The sequence below is a fragment of the Syngnathus acus genome, chromosome 17, assembly GCF_901709675.1.
Source record: "Syngnathus acus chromosome 17, fSynAcu1.2, whole genome shotgun sequence".
Classification (NCBI taxonomy): Eukaryota; Metazoa; Chordata; class Actinopteri; order Syngnathiformes; family Syngnathidae; genus Syngnathus; species Syngnathus acus.
Genome location: NC_051102.1, coordinates 7,279,360 through 7,297,389, shown reverse-complemented (window position 1 = coordinate 7,297,389; position 18,030 = coordinate 7,279,360). Strand labels below are relative to the sequence as shown.

The 18,030-nt window shown below is 51.5% G+C and overlaps 4 protein-coding genes across 12 annotated transcripts; 1 reads left to right on the top strand and 3 right to left on the bottom strand.

Moving 5' to 3' along the window:
- Positions 1-2,177: 2,177 nt before the first annotated feature.
- saga (S-antigen; retina and pineal gland (arrestin) a) lies at positions 2,178-5,566 on the bottom strand. 2 transcript variants are annotated; one of them, XM_037276735.1, is made up of 15 exons: positions 5,313-5,563; positions 5,042-5,102; positions 4,792-4,836; positions 4,527-4,726; positions 4,357-4,416; positions 4,056-4,123; positions 3,844-3,976; positions 3,682-3,766; positions 3,465-3,534; positions 3,264-3,401; positions 3,122-3,199; positions 2,901-2,915; positions 2,764-2,816; positions 2,665-2,674; positions 2,178-2,521 (listed from the first exon to the last, which is right to left on the bottom strand). In XM_037276735.1, the coding sequence occupies exons 1-15, from the start codon at positions 5,358-5,360 to the stop codon at positions 2,386-2,388; spliced, it is 1,200 nt and encodes a 399-aa protein (XP_037132630.1). In that variant the 5' UTR covers positions 5,361-5,563; the 3' UTR covers positions 2,178-2,385. The 2 variants fall into 2 exon arrangements, with proteins under 2 accessions (XP_037132630.1, XP_037132631.1); XM_037276736.1 differs by lacking the exon at positions 2,665-2,674 and having other exon boundaries at positions 5,313-5,566.
- Positions 5,567-6,074: 508 nt separating this feature from the next.
- cldn15la (claudin 15-like a) lies at positions 6,075-8,515 on the bottom strand. Its single transcript, XM_037277140.1, has 5 exons — positions 7,887-8,515; positions 6,869-7,033; positions 6,564-6,645; positions 6,378-6,491; positions 6,075-6,213 (listed from the first exon to the last, which is right to left on the bottom strand). The coding sequence occupies exons 1-5, from the start codon at positions 8,101-8,103 to the stop codon at positions 6,132-6,134; spliced, it is 660 nt and encodes a 219-aa protein (XP_037133035.1). The 5' UTR covers positions 8,104-8,515; the 3' UTR covers positions 6,075-6,131.
- A 481-nt stretch (positions 8,516-8,996) lies between these two features.
- LOC119137644 (interleukin-20 receptor subunit beta-like) lies at positions 8,997-12,198 on the top strand. Of its 2 annotated transcripts, XR_005100962.1 has the most exons (8): positions 8,997-9,174; positions 9,384-9,513; positions 9,951-10,141; positions 10,568-10,695; positions 10,760-10,904; positions 10,967-11,109; positions 11,295-11,494; positions 11,573-12,198. XR_005100962.1 is itself a non-coding variant. In XM_037277139.1 (7 exons), exons 1-7 carry the CDS (start codon positions 9,126-9,128, stop codon positions 11,385-11,387), a joined length of 879 nt encoding a protein of 292 aa, XP_037133034.1. In that variant the 5' UTR covers positions 8,997-9,125; the 3' UTR covers positions 11,388-12,198. The 2 variants fall into 2 exon arrangements, 1 of the variants encoding a protein (XP_037133034.1); XM_037277139.1 differs by having other exon boundaries at positions 11,295-12,198.
- slc39a6 (solute carrier family 39 member 6) lies at positions 11,602-17,369 on the bottom strand. Of its 7 annotated transcripts, none has more exons than XR_005100961.1 (13): positions 16,740-17,138; positions 15,824-16,022; positions 15,275-15,569; positions 14,984-15,116; positions 14,734-14,793; positions 14,488-14,657; positions 14,165-14,323; positions 13,992-14,061; positions 13,547-13,900; positions 13,241-13,321; positions 12,969-13,159; positions 12,163-12,850; positions 11,602-12,131 (listed from the first exon to the last, which is right to left on the bottom strand). XR_005100961.1 is itself a non-coding variant. In XM_037277134.1 (13 exons), exons 3-13 carry the CDS (start codon positions 16,018-16,020, stop codon positions 12,695-12,697), a joined length of 1,866 nt encoding a protein of 621 aa, XP_037133029.1. In that variant the 5' UTR covers positions 16,021-16,022; positions 16,740-16,849; positions 16,929-17,138; the 3' UTR covers positions 11,602-12,694. The 7 variants fall into 7 exon arrangements, 6 of the variants coding, with proteins under 6 accessions (XP_037133029.1, XP_037133028.1, XP_037133027.1 ...); XM_037277134.1 differs by having other exon boundaries at positions 11,602-12,850; positions 16,740-16,849; positions 16,929-17,138; XM_037277133.1 differs by having other exon boundaries at positions 11,602-12,850; positions 16,740-16,849; positions 16,932-17,138.
- Positions 17,370-18,030: the final 661 nt, after the last annotated feature.

The window sequence follows — 18,030 nt, the reverse complement described above, 5'->3', positions numbered from 1 at the left end:
CCTGAAAATGGCGGTGTACCTAATAGACTGTCTAAATGACGTCACAGATCAAACAGCCAATCAGAAAGTGGGGGTGAGGGCGGGTGTGGCACTTTTCACTTTCAGTTAAGCTTTGACCATGATTTTTCCCTAATGAAGTGGCCTGTGATTAATGGAGTGTCCGAACGACGTCACAGCTCAAACAGCCAATCAGGAGGTGGGGCTTGAAATGAATGAATAAATAAATAAGAAAGTGTTGCGAACGATTCGGTGAACGATTCTTTTGAACAGATCTTTTGAGTGAATCGATTCTAGAAATTCAGTACTTAAAACTGGAATGCACATCACTAGTACAAAGGAGTACAGACGGCCGAGAACAGCCAGGTCGAAATAGCCGACTGGTTAGTGACACGGGCGCTTGCTCGGTATGTCAGTGGTTCGATCCCTGGTGTGAGCATGCACCAAATTGTGCTTTTAGAATTGAAACCTCGCTTTGTATGCATATGCAAATAAATGTTTTAGCTCCTGCCGAACGTGAAAATGAACAAAATCTTTTCACGCAGGAGCGTTTATCGAGGGAATCTTGGAAAACGTGTTGGAATGCGGCCCCGAGGACTAGATCTTGACACCTGTGACCTTTGACCATATTTCCCTAATAAAGTGGCCTATTATTAGGTGCACTTGAAAATGGCGGTGTACCTAATGGAGTGTCCGTGTGATTCCCTCGTTAAGTGCACCTGCGTGAAAAGTTTTAGCTCCTGCAGAACGTAAAAGTGGCTAAAACTTTTCACGCAGGTGCACTTAACGAGGGTAACTTGGAAAACATATTGGAACGCGGCCCTGAGGACTAGAGCTTGACACCTGTGACCTTTGACCATGATATTTCCCTAATAAAGTGGCCTGTTATTAGGTACACTTGAAAATGGCGGTGTACCTAATGGAGTGTCCGTGTGGTTCCCTCGTTAAGTGCACCTGCGTGAAAAGTTTTATCTCCTGCGGAACGTGAAAGTGGCTAAAACTTTTCACGCAGGTGCACTTAACGAGGGTAACTTGGAAAACATATTGGAACGCGGCCCTGAGGACTAGAGCTTGACACCTGTGACCTTTGACCATGATATTTCCCTAATAAAGTGACCTGTTATTAGGTACACTTAAAAATGTACCTAATGGAGTGTCCGTGTGGTTCCCTCGTTAAGTGCACCTGCGTGAAAAGTTTTAGCTCCTGCAGAACGTGAAATGAGCTAAATCTTTTCACGCAGGTGTGTTTAACGAGGGTAACTTGGAAAACATATTGGAACGCGGCCCCTCGAGGACTGGAGGTCGACACCCCTGGTTTAAGTGAAAAGTGCCACACCCGCCCTCACCCCCACTTTCTGATTGGCTGTTTGATCTGTGACATCACTTGGACACTCCATTAGGTACACCGCCATTTTCAAGTGTACCTAATAACAGGCCACTTTATTAGGCAAATATCATGGTCAAAGGTCACAGGTGTCAAGCTCTAGTCCTCGGGGCCGCATTCCAACATGTTTTCCAAGATTCCCTCGTTAAGTGCACCTGCGTGAAAAGTTTTAGCTCCCGCAGAACGTGAAATGAGCTAAATCTTTTCACGCAGGTGTGTCTAACGAGGGTAACTTGGAAAACATATTGGAACGCGGCCCCTCGAGGACTGGAGGTCGACACCCCTGGTTTAAGTGAAAAGTGCCACACCCGCCCTCACCCCCACTTTCTGATTGGCTGTTTGATCTGTGACATCACTCGGACACTCCATTAGGTACACCGCCATTTTTAGGTGTACCTGATAACAGGCCAGTTCATTAGGGAAAAATCATGGCCAAAGCTTAACTGAAAGTGAAAAGTGCCACACCCGCCCTCACCCCCACTTTCTGATTGGCTGTTTGATCTGTGACATCACACGGACACTCCATTAGGTACACCACCATTTTCAGGTATACCTAATAACTTTATGCATTTTTTGTACGTCAAGAATGTGTATTTGACTGCTTGCTCTTTATTTTGGGGGACACCAACACATATTACACAACGTAAAACACATACATATTGTCATATAAAGCAGTTAACCAAATGTCTGATTTTTGTTTTCATGCCCAAAAAAATAAAAACAAGGAATAAAACACCAGACAAATTTTAACAGGTTTTAATGTTTATTAAAAATAATAATAGCAATAATAATAATAAAAGTAAATGCCTCCCCAAGTCATGAACCTCACCGCACGTCACTGGTGCCTACTAATCCTTTTCAACTGACTTCAGGTATTACTATGGCATGTTCATAAATGTAACGCATGAGCATAATAATTAAAACATCTACAAAAAACTTTTCGTTATTGTTGCTAATTTGCAGGCAGCTCAGTTAGCCCACCACGAAACTCTGAGCAGGCATTTTCACTTTTCTTTGGGCGCCCTGTCGTCACCGCCTGACACGTTTCCTTCCTCGTCTTCGTCATCGTCGTCGTCGCCGATCATGCCTCGAAGGTACGATCGCTTGAACTCTTGGAACACAAGCTCCTCCTCCATTTCACTTCACAAACAAGCGTGTTATTATTATTGCTAACAGCATGTTGACACAAACGATTACAAACAATTTACAAAATTCTCGCACATGCACATGTCCAAATATTGCGTTTGAATTTCATGAGAAATAAATAAATAAATAAAAGTCACCTTTCCTTGACTGATGGCAAGAACAAGAAGATGGGAAGAAGAGTTTGAGTTTTGTCAAATATTTGCTAATATTTTCTAGATGAGTGGCATGATCCTCACCTGTGTCAGGTTTAGGGTGCATCAGTTTGAAGGGAAGCTCCAGAGAAACCTCGCTGTCACACAAACAATCCATCAAACAGCGGTTAGCGTCGCTAGCTCAGTGTTTGGAGTCGGAGGTGTCAAAAATCTATACACACCTTGAGCTCATCATGCTGCCAAAATGTACAAAAAAGAGCAGAATTTAAGTTGTGCACTGAGGATAGACAATGTCAGGAGACATTCTGTGCAGTTTTGGTCACATCTTCAAAGACTTGGCAGGGATGTTAAGTGCTCCAACTCGGAACGGAAGCGTCCAACACAAGACACGACAGTTTTCCCCCTTCAGACTAGGTAGCGTTCCCGCTCACGTGTCTCTCACCCTGCGATGATGAGCTTGACCGTGACCTTGTAGGACACCATGATGCCCAGAACCTCCTTCAGGACACCTGGCTTGACGCTAGAATAGTACCATAGCATTAGCATTGGGGTGACAAGCTCGATCCTCTTTGGCGCTTGCTCACATGCTGGACGATGCCAAGTTGGTGTCTTCGTGCTTGAGTTTTCCGTCCAGGGCGATGCCGCGCCGCTCCCTGTTGTTGGCCAGCAGGGGGAGCAGCAGGATGTCTTTTTGGAGCGTCGCGCCTGAAGACACCGTATCCCTGAAGAACAACAAACTCGGTCGGTCAAGGGCTAGCATCAACATGAGCCTGCTTGCCACTCACCCTTCTTCGATGGCGACGCATTTGACGTAGCTGTCGTTGGAGTACAGCACCACCGTGGCCACCTGATCCACTGCGGACAACGAGATCAACGCTAAAACGACTGTAAAAGGTAATTCCTAAGCGGCCCCTCGGATTGGCAACGGTATCATCACGCTGCCTCATAATGCAACGCTCTGATGTCACGCTGCGATAGGAGGGCATGACTAATTGGACGCACCGGACACCACCACGTTCTTGACGTTCTTGCTGGAGTTGTTGACCACGTTGAGGTGCAGCTTCATTGTCTCACCGTGGTAGAAAACCTAAAAACGGAGAATGGGAGGAAGTCACCGGAACACGCGCGGACACCACAGCCAGGCCTCCACGGCCACGCCCCCACCTCTTTGTCCAGCCGAGCCATCACGTGCAGCGGCTTGTCCGACACGGGGAAGTCCCGTGAGATCTCCACAGCAGAGACCCCCTGGCTCTCGGGGGCATACTGCACCTTCCTGATCATCAGCTTGACCGAGCTCCTGGAGGACATGGAGCAAACGGAGATCGGGCCCGATCGGGGGATGCTCGGTACGCGGACTCGGTGCTGGCCGACCTTACCGTTTGCGAATTTTGTCATCCTGACTTTCGGCGCTGAACGCTTTCACCTCAAACTCCACTGCACATTGCTGAGGAGACAAGACAAAAGGCATTGTGTGATGCCGGCTGGACAAACTCAAATCCTAACCCTAATTTGAAGCCCGAAATCGAAACCCTAGCCTAATTGTTTGCCTGGGTAAATAAAGGTTATATAATTTATTTTTTTTTTTTAAAAACCTTACTTTGATACCCTACCACCAGTTTGAAACCCTCACCCTAATTTAAAACCACATGTGCAAGTGAGAATGAGCGGCGCAGTCACCTTCCCATCGTCGTGGGGTGCCGGTTGCATGGCCACAGAGCAGGGCAGGTTGTCGGGGAACTGCAATGACACCACACGGGACACGTGTTCTGCGCTTTGTGTTGCTAACGGAGCTGTGGCAAGTTGTGGGCATTAGTTGGCGGTAGGAGCTGGGCAAAGTGGGGCGTCACCTCGAAGAAGAAGGGGTAGGAGTCATCGCCCAGTTTCCGCAAGAGCTTGGCCTGTGTGCGCGTGTGGACGCCCTGCTCGCGGTCCTGCAGGGGCGGGTACACCTGCCGCGTGGACAGGTAAAGCTCGCGCCGGAAGGCCACGCCCATCACGTCCATGTCGTCGCGGCCATAGCGGAAGGTGCATGACAGCGTTACAAACACTAGGGGGCGCCAAACAGAGCGGTCACCGCCAGAGGACGCCGCCGGGTGCGGCCGACGGGCTCACCTTTCCTCCCCTGCAGGGCCTCACGGTCGATCACGATGACGCCGTCTAATGGGACGGACGCCGGGAGGGTTAGCGTTACCGACGGCGAGGTGGCTCACGAACGAAATAGCTTGGCGTCAAGGTAGCTAGGTGGAAGGTAGCAGGGAGGCTTGGTGGCAAGTTGACTAGGTGGGAAGTTGACTGGGTAACAAGGCGGCTAGGTGGCAAGTTGACGAGGTAGCAATGCAGCTAGGTGGCTAAGTGGCCTCACCTACTGGATCCACAGAGTCCACGCGGTCCACAAAGTCCCGCCTCCCCATGTACACGCCCACCTGAAGACCAGCGCATCAGATTGATGACATCATTAGTCTGTCATCTATACTTTCATCCAAGCTTAGATAATCATATTTTTTCTCCTGAACATATTCATCAATGAATTCATCCATTCATCTGTTCATCATCCATCGGTCATTCATCCGTTCATCCGTCATTCATGTCACATCGCAATTGTCGCAATGACGACGACGTTAGCGTGAGCTGACCGACTTGTCCTTGCAAATCTTCTTGAAGACGACATTCTTGGGGCTCATGATGCTGCTGAGTGACAAGATGGACAGGAAGTGGTCAGCGTCACTCTGGGTAGTGTCGAGGACCAAGACGACGACGAGGACCAAGATGAAGATGAGGACAATGGCCTCGTCTCTATATGCTAACGACGGCTGTCCGGAGCGGGCTCTCTCTCCTCGGGAACGGCCAATCGGGAGCTTCGGCCAGCCTGGCCGCGCCCACCGCAATTCACTCACATCAACCGCTGAGAGGATTGAAAAAGCTTCCGACAACGTCAGCACGCCATCAGATTACACCGTGTGCCGTCGTTCAATTTTGTGTGTGTGTGTCCTCATTCCCATTACAGGAGGCAACATTATGGGATAACTCAAAGTTGGCCTCATTTGTCAGGTCTGCATTTGTTGGTGGGGATGTTAGATGGCAACTTTTTTAGACCGATACCAGGACCGGTATTAACTCTTGAGTGATACCAAGTAGCGATACCTAGTTTATTTTCCGTGCTTATTCTCCACATCTTGCATTGGAGTCTCTCTTTTGCATTTTGCCATCGACGTGATTGGCTCTGAGAAATTTTTAAAGATGGCCTCCATTCCTGAGGAGAGTTTTCAGTGCATCAGGACCTAATCTGGTTTTGTGCCCGTCAGCAACTGGCCCGGATTACGGCCCTTATCGCCGTCAGCATTATTACTCGCATCGGATTACAAGGCGACGCAAGCGCGCACAGGTGGCCAGAGAGGTCTTGAAAAGACAAAGCGCTTCTTTATTCATCCGAGCAAAATTGTTTGCAAGTCACTTCAGACGTAAGCTCGTGCTGTCTCCGCCTCCGACCTGGGTGAAGCCTTGTACACCTTGGCTGCAGAACTGCTGCCGTAACCGCTGCATCACAGCAAAGAAACAAACGAGGGAAACGCTCATTTAAAAGGTGTCATTTGAAAAGCTAACCCTGTGTTGAAACCCTACCCCGGTCTTAAAAGCCTCACTCGAGACCCTAAGCCTGTCTGGAAGCCCGCCGAACGTGCGACTATTTGCGTGGTACGTACCTTTTGTGGGCAGCGGGCGACCCCCTCCTGCAGGCGGTGCACAGCAAGCCGCCCCCCAGCACGGCGAGGCAGGCGGCCCCCCAGCCCAGGTAGAGGCCCACGCCCATCTCGAACCTGCAAGATGAAAACGCACGCTAACGACACCTGACGTGACGTGAGGTGCTGAGATGAGGCGAGACGACTGACTTGGCGCCCACGAAGAGCGGGTTGTAGAAGTCCTGCACCACCATGTTGGCGTACCACGACACCGCCGTCAGGCAGCAAAGACCTGTGAGCAGGAAGGGAGGGGTGTGTGTTTTGGATGTTTGGCGTTAGGGAAAGGTCAATCAAGAACTAGCGGCGGAATCGGCGTCTCGTCTGTCGAAGCGCAATGGACACAAAGCAACGCCATGTTTGAGTGAGCACTAACTCAAAGCTTTTGGGATGTTTGTCGACTAAATGATGACATACAAAGAGATTGAAAGCTTTGGACGGTTCGAAACGCGGCTCACCGGCCAGGATGCTGAGGATGCCTCCGGTGACGGCCATCTTAGCCTTGGATTCGTCCCCGGCGGAGCCGATCTTGATGCACTTGAGGCCCAGCAGAGAAACCACCATGGACCCCAAACCCAGCAGCAAAGACACGATCATCAAGGCGCGGCACGCCTGGACGTGACCTGCGCCCAAAACAAACACCAGCTTAGCGCCATGATGAAAAGAGGAAAGAACAGAAGCAAAGAATGAAGACTGATGGAAGAAAAAATGGAGGCATGCCGATTAAGCGAAATGAAGGCCAAGTGATGAAGAAAATGAAAGAAGGCAGGCCAAAGACGACGTCATGAAGGCAAAAAGGGTGAAAGGGGAAGAAGAACTAGAAGTGTGGGAGCAAAGCAAACAGAAAGTGCTCATCAAGCCAGTTAATGATTGCTCACCATCATCATAAAAATGGCCGCCACGCCTCTTTACGAGCTGCCGAACACAGCTCGATGAAGTCAGTCTTCTGGTGTACACGAAGCAATGCTTAAGCCCTGTCACGCTGAGCCGCCAAGGCGGGAAATCTCGTCAGCGTGGGCCGGGTTTCGTATATTGGCAACTGTATTTAGCGATTTATGTTCAACATTCCCTTGCGACAAGAAAAGTACACACAAACATCTGGCAACCGACCGTTTGGTCAACATTTACCACCACAAGGCAACATTTGCTGCCTTCCAAAACACTTGGTCGCCCCCTAGTGGCAAAGGAGCCAACGAAAAAGAAATGAAAGCTGCAGTCTGGAGAAAGAGAAATGAAGTCAAAGAAGAATAAATGATGACAAAAGATGACGAGAATAAAGAAGGAAAAGGAGCGCTAACGACAGAGCAAAGCGAGGTTCAAAAAAGAAGAAGAAGAAACGAAGGCTAATGACGCAGCCTTCACGGTAATGGAGAACTCAAGCAAAAAGCAAAGGGCATTTGAAGGCCGGTGAAGAATGGATGAAGGCTCGTCAAGTAGGAAAGGCGTCAAAGCGACGACGACGGCTGGACCATCTACCGGGAAGCGAGAGCAAGGACTCAAAGTCCCTGCACTCGGCGATGCCAGCGCTGTTCTCGGCACACGAGTGCCACAGGTTCTCAAACTGCCGCTGCGAGATGATGACGCTCCCTGCCACAGTGGAGATCTTCCAGTAGTCGTTGGCTAGCGCCACGCCCGTCAGCAGCCAGCTCAGCAGGCTCATGACGAAGCCCGTCGCCTCCACCGCCGTAGACATGCTCGTCGTTCGCCGACAACGCTCAGCAAAAAGAAGAATAGCCGAGACAGAGAGCAAGTTGACCAAGTAACGCACAATGACAACAGCCGTGTCGGCGCCAAAAGACTTTGCCCTCTGTCGGGGGCCATAAAGTGCACGGCCCCGCCCCGCCCCGCAGTATCGATTGCCACAGCCGTGCCGCGCCCTCAACGGCGTCCCGAGCCCTCCGAGGGCAAGGGCGGCGGGACGGAAGCACAAATGAAAGCAAATCCAGGCAAACGGAAGGCGTCAAGGCTCAAGAAGGAAGGAAGATGGAAAGCAACAATCCCAAGCACATAAAAGCCAAAGAAGAATCAAAGGCTACACATGAGAAGACAACCAAAGACGGAGCTCGTAAAGCCTGAAGGAAATCTCAGATAAGAATGAAGAAGTACGCTACCTGGGCCAAAGAACATGTGGCTCAAGCCTTGACAAGGACCAGGACTCAGATGAGAAGACAACCAAAGAAGGCTCTAAAAGAAACCTGTGAAGGCAAACCAGGATTGTCTGAGAGGCAAAATGAGAAGAAGAGGTGGCAAGTTAAGACAATGAAGGGGTGAAGGGAGGGAGGAGGGCTGCTGTTTCCAGAAGAGGACCAACATGACGATCCAGGGCCATTTGCCTCCACAAAAAGCACTTTTGAAAATCAGGCCGCACATGGTCATTTTTTGGAGGGAAAGAAAAGCCTGACTATACATAGCCCTCGTATTTCCTGCAAAATGATTATCAGCATGAACCCGTCGATTGCCAGGTGCCGCTCAAATCGTTACGCCAAACTGGAAGGGCTCTGATGATGATGACGCGTCGCTCGCATGGCGGAGGCCACGGTTTAACCGGTTCCTGCCGCACCGGCGACCCGTTTTCAGAGTGCTGCAACCTGTTCGGCGGCTTCACACGTCGCTGAAGTGTCGTCGCTGCAGTGTCATCGCTGCAGTGTCATTGCTGGACTATCCTCGCCGGAGTGTCGGCACCGAGGCCGCCGTGCGTCCCATGGGCTGCTCAGGATGAAGACGAGCGCGGCCGGCACCTTTTCCGCTCTGCTGATCGTCGGCTGTGAGTAGGGCAAACGGGTACAAAGTGTGGTTGGGTGGAGCGGTCGCAGTTTTTAAGCTTTGAAAATGCTACTTTGGCTTCATCCGCAACACAGAGTGACCTTTTGTGTCGGAGTGGCCAACTTTTGATGGCCGACTAGCGGGCGCGCAATCAAGGAACGTCGGTCACATCATCGTCAACATCGACGTCTTTTACCTCTTCTTCTTCAGATGTTTGGAGTGCGCTGCCGCCGCCGAGCAACGTGACCATGGATTCGGTCAACATGAAACACATGCTTCGGTGGCACCCCCCGAAGGCGCCGTGCGCTACGCCGCTGCTCTACTCAGTGCAGTTCCAAGGGTGCGTCACGTTTTGCATGTGCACATACGACCTCTTTTGCGCATCTTAGCTTTGTACATATGCTGTGGCCCGGGACGCTACGTTGGGGCCCACTGTCTCATGTTCCGAAGCACGGGCGTATGAGCAAAAGCTTCCGCCTTGAGGCCAATGTTGGTGCGCCGCCACTTGGCCTGAACACCGAACCAAAACGCTCTTGGCTCCTGACGACTAGATGGGCGACATTCCCGAATGCGTTGTCAACATGAGTCTAAGTTATTTGAATTCACAGACAAAAGCTAAGATGGAAAAACAAAGCAAAACACATTTGGTTGAATCAATTCAATAACAACGCATATGGTGGAGCTATTTTCCCCAAATTAACGATGAAAAAAGCCAAAGTGAGACGAAAACAATTATGGAGAAAAGTTTGCCTGTTTTGTTTGTGCCCCCGCGCGCAGCGAGTATGAGGAGACGGACCTGGGCGGAAGCTGGTTGAACTCCTCAGATTGTCAAGACGTGACGCGCATGTACTGCGACCAGACTTTGGACCTGGGCTCCGACTCGGACTACAATATCCGCGTGCGAGCGCGCTGCGCCTCGGAAACGTCGGCGTGGGCGAGGCTCTCGCCGCCCTTCAACAGGAGGGACAGTAAGGCTCAAGCGTGCTAACCAAAGCTCTCACTTTGCACGCAAGGCTCCAAATCAGCCCTTTTGCCGAACACCTTGAACAGAACGAACAAGAACAAGAATGATGGGCTTCATTTGCGCCGATTCTCATTCTCACTGAGGGATAAGGCGGAGAAGCCGCGCTAAATGCTAAGCTCGCGTGTTTAACTAGGGTGACCAGACGTCCTCTTTTTCCCGGACATGTCCTACTTTTGAACCCTAAAAAAGATGTCCGGGGGGAATTTCAAAATCGGCCGGGATTTTGTGGGACTGTCTCAAACATAATACAAATCAATTCATTCACAAAGTTGCTCTTCAAAAAAAGTCGCCAATGGCAAAAGAAAAAGAATATTTGGAGACTTGCCTGCGCGCCGTGGATGCACTCATCGATGTCCCTCTGCGTTTTCAGCCGTGCTGACGGCGCCCCTGATGAAGGTGTCGACAGTGCGTGCCGGCCTCCGGGTGTCCTTTGAGGAAGCCCCGCCCACGGCGCCCCTCGAAGTGGAGGTGACGGTGAGCGGTGACGCCCTGCCCCAGGTCAGCCTCGCCTTCACCCCGAATGAGTCAAGTGGCCGTTTTCACCGTCAATGGTGACCCGCAGGTTCGCAAGTTCGACATCTTGCCTGGGGAGAAGCTGCTGCACGTCGACGACCTGCGGGAAGAGTCGGTGTACTGCGTCCGGGCGCGTGTGCTGCTCAAACCACTACGCAGCCAAGATAGCCAAGAGCACTGTGTGCGGGTCACAGGTATAACATGTGAAAGATTGATCAAATGTGGCTCAATTTGACTCACCCTCCTTTCCCGACAGGTCCCCACGCCAACTGGGAGGTTCCCGTTACGGCCGTGCTGACGCTGCTTCTCGTGGCGGGCGTCGCCTTTGCCGCCCTCTGGTACGCGGTGCAGTGCCGCAACCTCCGCCACTCCTGCAAGGTGTCGCCGTCCCATTCGCTGGTCAGTTGGATGGACGTCCGCGTCAAGATGCCCATGCAAATGATGATAATCATGATGATGAGGGTTAATGACAGTGAGGAGGAGGACAATTTTTACAAAGATTTACAAAGACAGCAAAGATAATAGGTTTACGGTTGGCTCCAAAGCCGACACCACTGATGGCTCTCGTCTCGTGTCTCCCGCAGCTGCTTGATGGACCTGCGCCCGCCATGCCGGGCCAACCCAAGGAGGAGGTGTGCGCCGACATGCGCGTGGTGCCCAAGGACCGGCGCCTCTAACCGGGCCACAACGCTCACGGATGACAAGAGTGGACACGTTGGACCTTCACAGCTTTCTTCATAGCTGTATTTCCCCAGCATGCGGACGTAAATACTGTTGCATGATGGGGGGGGGGTGCTAAACTGGAAGCTTCAGGAGATCAAGGAGAGACCATGGAAAGTTGGCAAATGTCGTTTTGGTTGAGGCGCACGTCACGAAAACACAAGACGAGGCTTGGGTGGATATGACATTTATTTGTCATAAGGAATGTCAATGGATCGGAGCCACTTTGCAAACAAATTGCCAACTTGCAACGAGAACATCTGCTGCTGTAACCAAGTGGACCTCCAAGCAAAAAAATCCATCCTTAATACTGGTTTTTGGCTCTCATATAACTTTGACACAATTTTGTTTTGACCTAACCAGAGAGGAAAAAAATGGTTGTCTTCATCATGGCAAATATTTGTTTAAACATTTTACGAATTTTTCTTAGCAACTGTACGAGTCGTATTGCTATTTGGTCATCACTATTTTCCTTGACTTGCGATTTCAACTTCAGTTTGCTGTCAAAAACAAAGACGCAGCGGTGCCTTGGGTTGCGAGTGGTACGTGTCAGAAAAATGCCTCTCGGTTACCTTGGAACTTGGACCTTGATGTAGAATTCAACCAAATGCCATTGTTTTTGGCACGTTGCATCAAGCCAACGCTGCTCTTTGTGCTGCGCCTGTCTTGGCCACCTGGGAGCGGGCCTTCACTCCCCTCCCCTCTCATCTACCCGGCACTAACATCAAACACTTGTTCTACCCAGAAAATAAAGAATATATGACTCGTCTTTGGTTTCTCTGACGTTTTGGAGCAAACTCTAGCTTGGAGTGGGATTAAAAGACAAAACGAAAGAAAAATCAGCCCAAATGCCTGCTGGCGTCTCCGAAGACTTCCGAATTGGCTCACTCGCAACCCGAGGCAGACAAAGACATGCAAAAGTGATGAGGAAGTGATTCAACATCGATGTGAATTTCACAGTCAAAACGGCCCCTGAGGGAAACCACGGCTCCATAAAATGAGTTGCACCCCCCCGAGGAGTTCAAAACATTAATATTTTCAAGTTATATAAAAAAATATTCAAATTAGAGGAAACAAGTTAGAAAACAATTTAAGTGTAACATCTTGACCTAACGTTTGCCATAAGCGGGCCGGTTCCGACGGTCCAGTCACATTTGGAGGCCGTGGAGAAGAAAGCGTTAGCGAGGGGCACTCGAGTCGCCCCGTCACCAAGAAGCCCTACGAGGCAAAGGGCCGAACACAAGACGGGAAGGCGGCGCCCACGTCACAAGTGCAGCTCCAGGTGGATGCGGTGCTCCAGGACAGCGATGAGGAGCATGATCCCGAAGCCCAGCAGGATACCGGCGTTCTGCAGCAGGAAGTAGCCGCAGTGGCCAAAACCGTGCTCGCCGCCGCCGTTGTTGTGCAACATCTCTGGCACCTGGAGCATGGCCACATCACCACCAAAATTCCACTGCCCATTTCCCTTCCACCCGATCGCGGCGGCAGATGCACAGACTTGAAAAATAAAGTGCCACGTTCGGCCCGCGGTCACTCACCATGTCCACGAGCGCCACGTACATGAAGAGGCCGGCGGTGAGGGCGAAGATCCACATGCAGACGTCACCCGCATAGTGGCCAATGAGGATGCCCACCACCATGCCCAGGTAGGCGGTGGCGGCCGATAGCAGGTTGTAGAGGGCGGCCTGCCGCACAGTCATGCCCGCCTTCAGCAGCACAGCAAAGTCGCCTGAGATAAAACAAAGCAGAGGTCAGCGGAGGGAGGGAGGTAAGCCAACCCCACCCCAGGGCTGGTGGTGGGCAAGCTCACCTAACTCGTGAGGAAGCTCGTGGCAGAAGACGGCCACCGAGGTGCTAAGGCCACTGGACAAACTCTCGCTGAAGGCTGCACCTGTTAATCAACCAACCAATCAATCGATCCCTCAATGCCCCGGCCCGGAGGTGGATTTGTGCGTCGCTTGGCCTTTGGAACCATTCTGGCAATGACTTGACTTTCTTTTAACTAACTTTAACTCCCTTGAACTTTTCTAACTTTTGGGTCAGGGGCTCTTGTGGCCGTCGCATGCTCGGTCACGATGACTGTTAAGTGTGAGGAAAGGGGGCGGCGGCGGCTCACCGATGGCCAGGCCGTCGCTGAAGTTGTGCAAGCCGTCGCCCATGATGACCATCCAGGCCAGCGTGGCCACGCCGGCTTGCTGGAAGTGGTGCTGTGGGTACGAGTGGCTGTGGCTGTGCGGGTGGTGGTTCTGCGAGTGGTGGTGGTGGAGGATGTGGTGGTAGTCGTGGTGGTGGTGGTGCAGGCTGTCTGCCTGGCCCACCGTGTCGTGGAAGTGAGAGTGGCATTTGTTCTCGCAGTCCTCTGCCGTGTAGCCCTCCGCTGCCGCCGCTGCCGTCGCCGACTTCTTCAGCATCACCTGTTCCTCCTCGGCCACGCCGTCCTCAAACACCCCGGCGCCGTTGGACTCGGTCTCTGCGGGAGCACCAAAGCGGCGGCTCAAACTGCTTGACGTGTCATCAAAACCATTTCAGCCAATTTGTCAGGACCGCTCAGACGGACTCACCTTGGCTCGGCTTTGGGTGGCAGTCCATCAGGGCCAGGGGCTTTTCCAGGTTGTCTTTGTTCTTCCGCTCCTGAACGCAACAAAGTCAGAAGTCAGTGATTCCATGAGTCAATTCAAGTCCAATGCGCAGGGGGCTACACTTTGAGGTTCTTGTCATTAAGACGATGTCTCACCCTCTTCTTCCTTTCCTTGTACATTTTTCCCAGCGTGAGGAAGTGCTCGATGAGAAACATCAAGTAGACGCCGCTGAGAGCCGTCAGACCCTTCCACATGCCGTCCAGGTCATCTTCGTCGTGCCCCTCATGCCCGTCATGCTGGTGGCCCATCTGAGACTGCAAAGCAGGAAGCAAAGCGGCCATCGGATGCCAATTTGGTGCAACGCGTCCCGAGCGAGGAAGGCCGTCCCTCCGTAGCAGGTACAGACTTATTCACTTTTAGCCGAGCATCCATTTCGGGACCGAATCAGGAGGTGAAAAGGGCGCCTGTGTGCACTCACGTGGGGAATGAGGTGCAGGAAGGCGTCACCGCTGAGCGTGCCCACGGCCAGCGCCACCAGGAAGCTGAGCAGGAACTTGAAGAAGACCTTGTTCATGAGCGGCATCAGCACCACGCCCACAAGCGACAGCAGGCTGATGACTGTGATGGACAGGAAGCCGCCCAGCCACGCTGATGCACGCGCACAAGCCACAAATCAGTCTCCGCTCGGAACTGCTCATCTCCCGCCGAGGCCACCGCAAGTCACCTGCCATGATGCTTTTGCTGCTCTCGCTCCGGTCGTCATGGTGATCGTGGTCACGATGGTCTGAGGAGGAAACCGACATTTCGACTAGCCAGAAGGTGCAAATCGCGGACAAAGGAAAAAGCTGTCGCTGGACCCAAACGCTGCGTGAATAAGTCGATGCGGAACGATACACAAGCCTTCATCGAAATCTGGGCCTAGTGGATGTGCAAAATGCGGTCAGGCGGCGATGGTTCCATTGAGGCTGGCTTACCATGATGCAGGATGCAGGCCCGGGCGTCCATCTGGTGCAGGAGCGCCGGGCAAAGGAAGGCCAGGTCGTCTGGTCCCACGCCACCCTCCTGCGTCATGCCGTGCGACCACAGCAAGCTGGACGCGTTCTGGCACTGAGCAAGCATGACAACAAAACGCAAGGTCACCAGTCTTCGGACACAACAAGAGCATTCAAGTTGATTGCACAATTCTTTATGACTTTTCCCACGGATCATTGTGCCACCTCCAAATATGACATGACATACATGAAGGCAAAATTTGAAAGCACCACCTCAACATGCTGATGGTCATGGTGGTCATCGTCGTGGTGGTCATTGTGGTCGTCGTGGTGCTCATCGTGCACGTGATGTGCCACCGCGCGCGTCTGACGAGCCGCAACCGATCCGGCGGCCCTGAGCTGCTCCTCGCCATCGTCCGTGCTCCGCCTTTGCCTCTCTTTGGCGGAGGCTGCCTGCGATTCGTCAAGATGGCGGTGCTGCACCGTCACGTTCCTGATGCGGTCCAGGCCCACACTGCGCAAGAGCAGCGTCAGGCCCACCAGGGAGATGCTCCCGTTTTCGCCGTACCTGGAAAAAAAGACGGGCGACCCCTCGTCATATTCTAATGACCAAATGAAAAAAATGTCAACAGATTGACAGATACGGCTTAGCACTATTTTGGAACATTTTTAATAACATGAAAAAAAATGAATAATTAAAAAAATTAAAAAAAAAATTGGACATTTATCTTTTAATCCGTTATACTACAAACTTGATTACTTTTGGCATATTTCCAAACACAAAGCTCCGGCGAGCCCATTTCCAAGGCGGGAGGTGCCCACCTGTCGAACAACGCCTCCAGGTGTCTCTTCTGGTTTTTCTCGGCCAGCTGCGCATCTACAACCGCCGACGAAATGTGTTGGCTGTCAACGCATTTGGGGGGCCCGACCGAGACATCGGCGGCCGACGGCACCGCCGTCAGGACGAACGTCACGACCTGGACCAGAACCAGGACAGCCCGGATCGTCTCTCGCCGCATCTCTGCGGGACAAAACCAGCATTTAGCCACAACTGCCGACACGGAAGAGTATTAGCGCATACTTGATTTTCCTCCAAGTGTCTCTTCAGAGTAATAACGTGCTGTTCTCCTGAAGAATGAAACTAGGAAACAAGGAGGCTAGGAGACACAAAGTGAGAGAGGTGGAGACAAGGAAAATATGACAGGAGGAAACTAGGCGTCAAAGACGCTCGGGCATAAGAAAACGAGAGACAAGGTAACTGGGGTGGCTGGGAGACAGGTTGAGAAGTGACGAGGCAGTTAGGAGACAAAGAAACAAGGAGGCGAGGAAATTAACCATAACTTCACATTGCAGTTTGACAGACAGAATAAAGATTAAGGGTAACGTTTGTCTATAATGTCAGTGGTGCTTTGAGATCCTCCAAAAATGTTTCTGTGATGCGATGGGAACATATTTGAGGTTGCAGCGACTGTGTGGAGTCTGGAGCCGCAACGATCAGAATATGGCCAGGACAGAAAAAGTAATCAGGGTCATCCGTTCACCTTCAAGTATTTATTGAAATGAACAGAAAGTAAAACACCAAATGACATTACTTCCCGATCAGGTATGACAGCTGGGAAATGGAGCAGTGCCTGTTAGTGTTACTGACGCCGAATTGAAGAATAGAGTCCAGTTAGTTTATTTCCGATTCAAAATGTTGTGCTGCTCAATAGTTTCCTCGCAAGACGCTCACACTCACAATGAACACTTTTCAGCACGGACTATGATGGCGTCATGCTCGACGACGGCGGCGTTTCGTCCTTTTCAGGACGAGGACATTTCCACTCGTATTCATTGCAACAGCCACATCTGTGGTTTTCGGCACATGTGACGCTAAACGTTAGCAAGCCGCATTAGCATCGCGCTAGCGCAGATTAGCGTCGACTACCACCGAGGACGCTTGGGCACGTCACAGCCGGCTGGCAGGGGGAAGAAGCGGATGAGACGGCCTTGATGCCGAGGCCTCCGAACCACGTCAAAATAGGCACCGAATCCGTCGGACGCGTTTAAACCGAGCAGCGTCGACGTCAAAGTGAGCCCACAGTACATAAACACAAGCACGTTGCTTTGTGCGCTCGGCACCAAGTAGCCCAGTTCGGTGCCGTGTGCACAAAAGGCGTTCAACCCGGAAACACCGCCGCCGCCATCGCGGCCGCGCCAACGACGAAAGGAGCGGCGTCCACGCGTGGAAAGTCAATTTCACCTTCTTGTTGTCTGTCGTTCTCCTCCCGTTCGGTGCTGCTCGCCCCAAAAGGGTTTCAGAATGGATTCAGTTGTGCCTTTGCTAACTGCGGGAAATCAAATAGACTAGTTAAAGTTGAGGAGCCGTGTGAAGAGGCAGAGTGGGCGGGGCGACGGACAAAGACTCGCCTTGTGATTGGCCGGCGCCCAGTGTCTTTGAGGTTGGGTGTCAATCACGAACCAACGCGTCCATTTCACACGGGATCAGTTCCTGTCAGGAACACACAACTTTGAGTTTGGCCTCTTGGCCGTGGGTGGGCGCTGAGATTTGAACCGGCAGCCCTTAAGTCACCCGACGATACGTTCTACCTGCTGAGCCCCGAGTGTACTGCGTGACCTCACATTGGCTGATGGTCTGGTCTGGTCTCAATCCCCAGCAAATAGCAGTAAATAATCAAGTTGTTTGAATACAAATATTGGTTTGCTAATGTGTCACAAAGGAGCTACAAAAACTACACAAGATGACGCTCACAGCCGGAGCTTTCTCACAGCAGCTGGGAAAATGTCAAGTTGGCTGAGCATCAAGGGCAAACGTTGGAAAAAAAAAAAATCACTTATCAGATATTGAAACATTTCAAACACTGCACATGCATTATGAACGTTGCAAAAACATTTAGGTGCTTTACAATTAAAACATTGCATTGACATTGAGTGTCAGCATTGTGCACACTATGGACCACCTTGGAGCAGGCCTCACAAATGAAGGTGGCGACTTTGGTTGATTATCTAGCCGAGTCGGAAAAATGTTT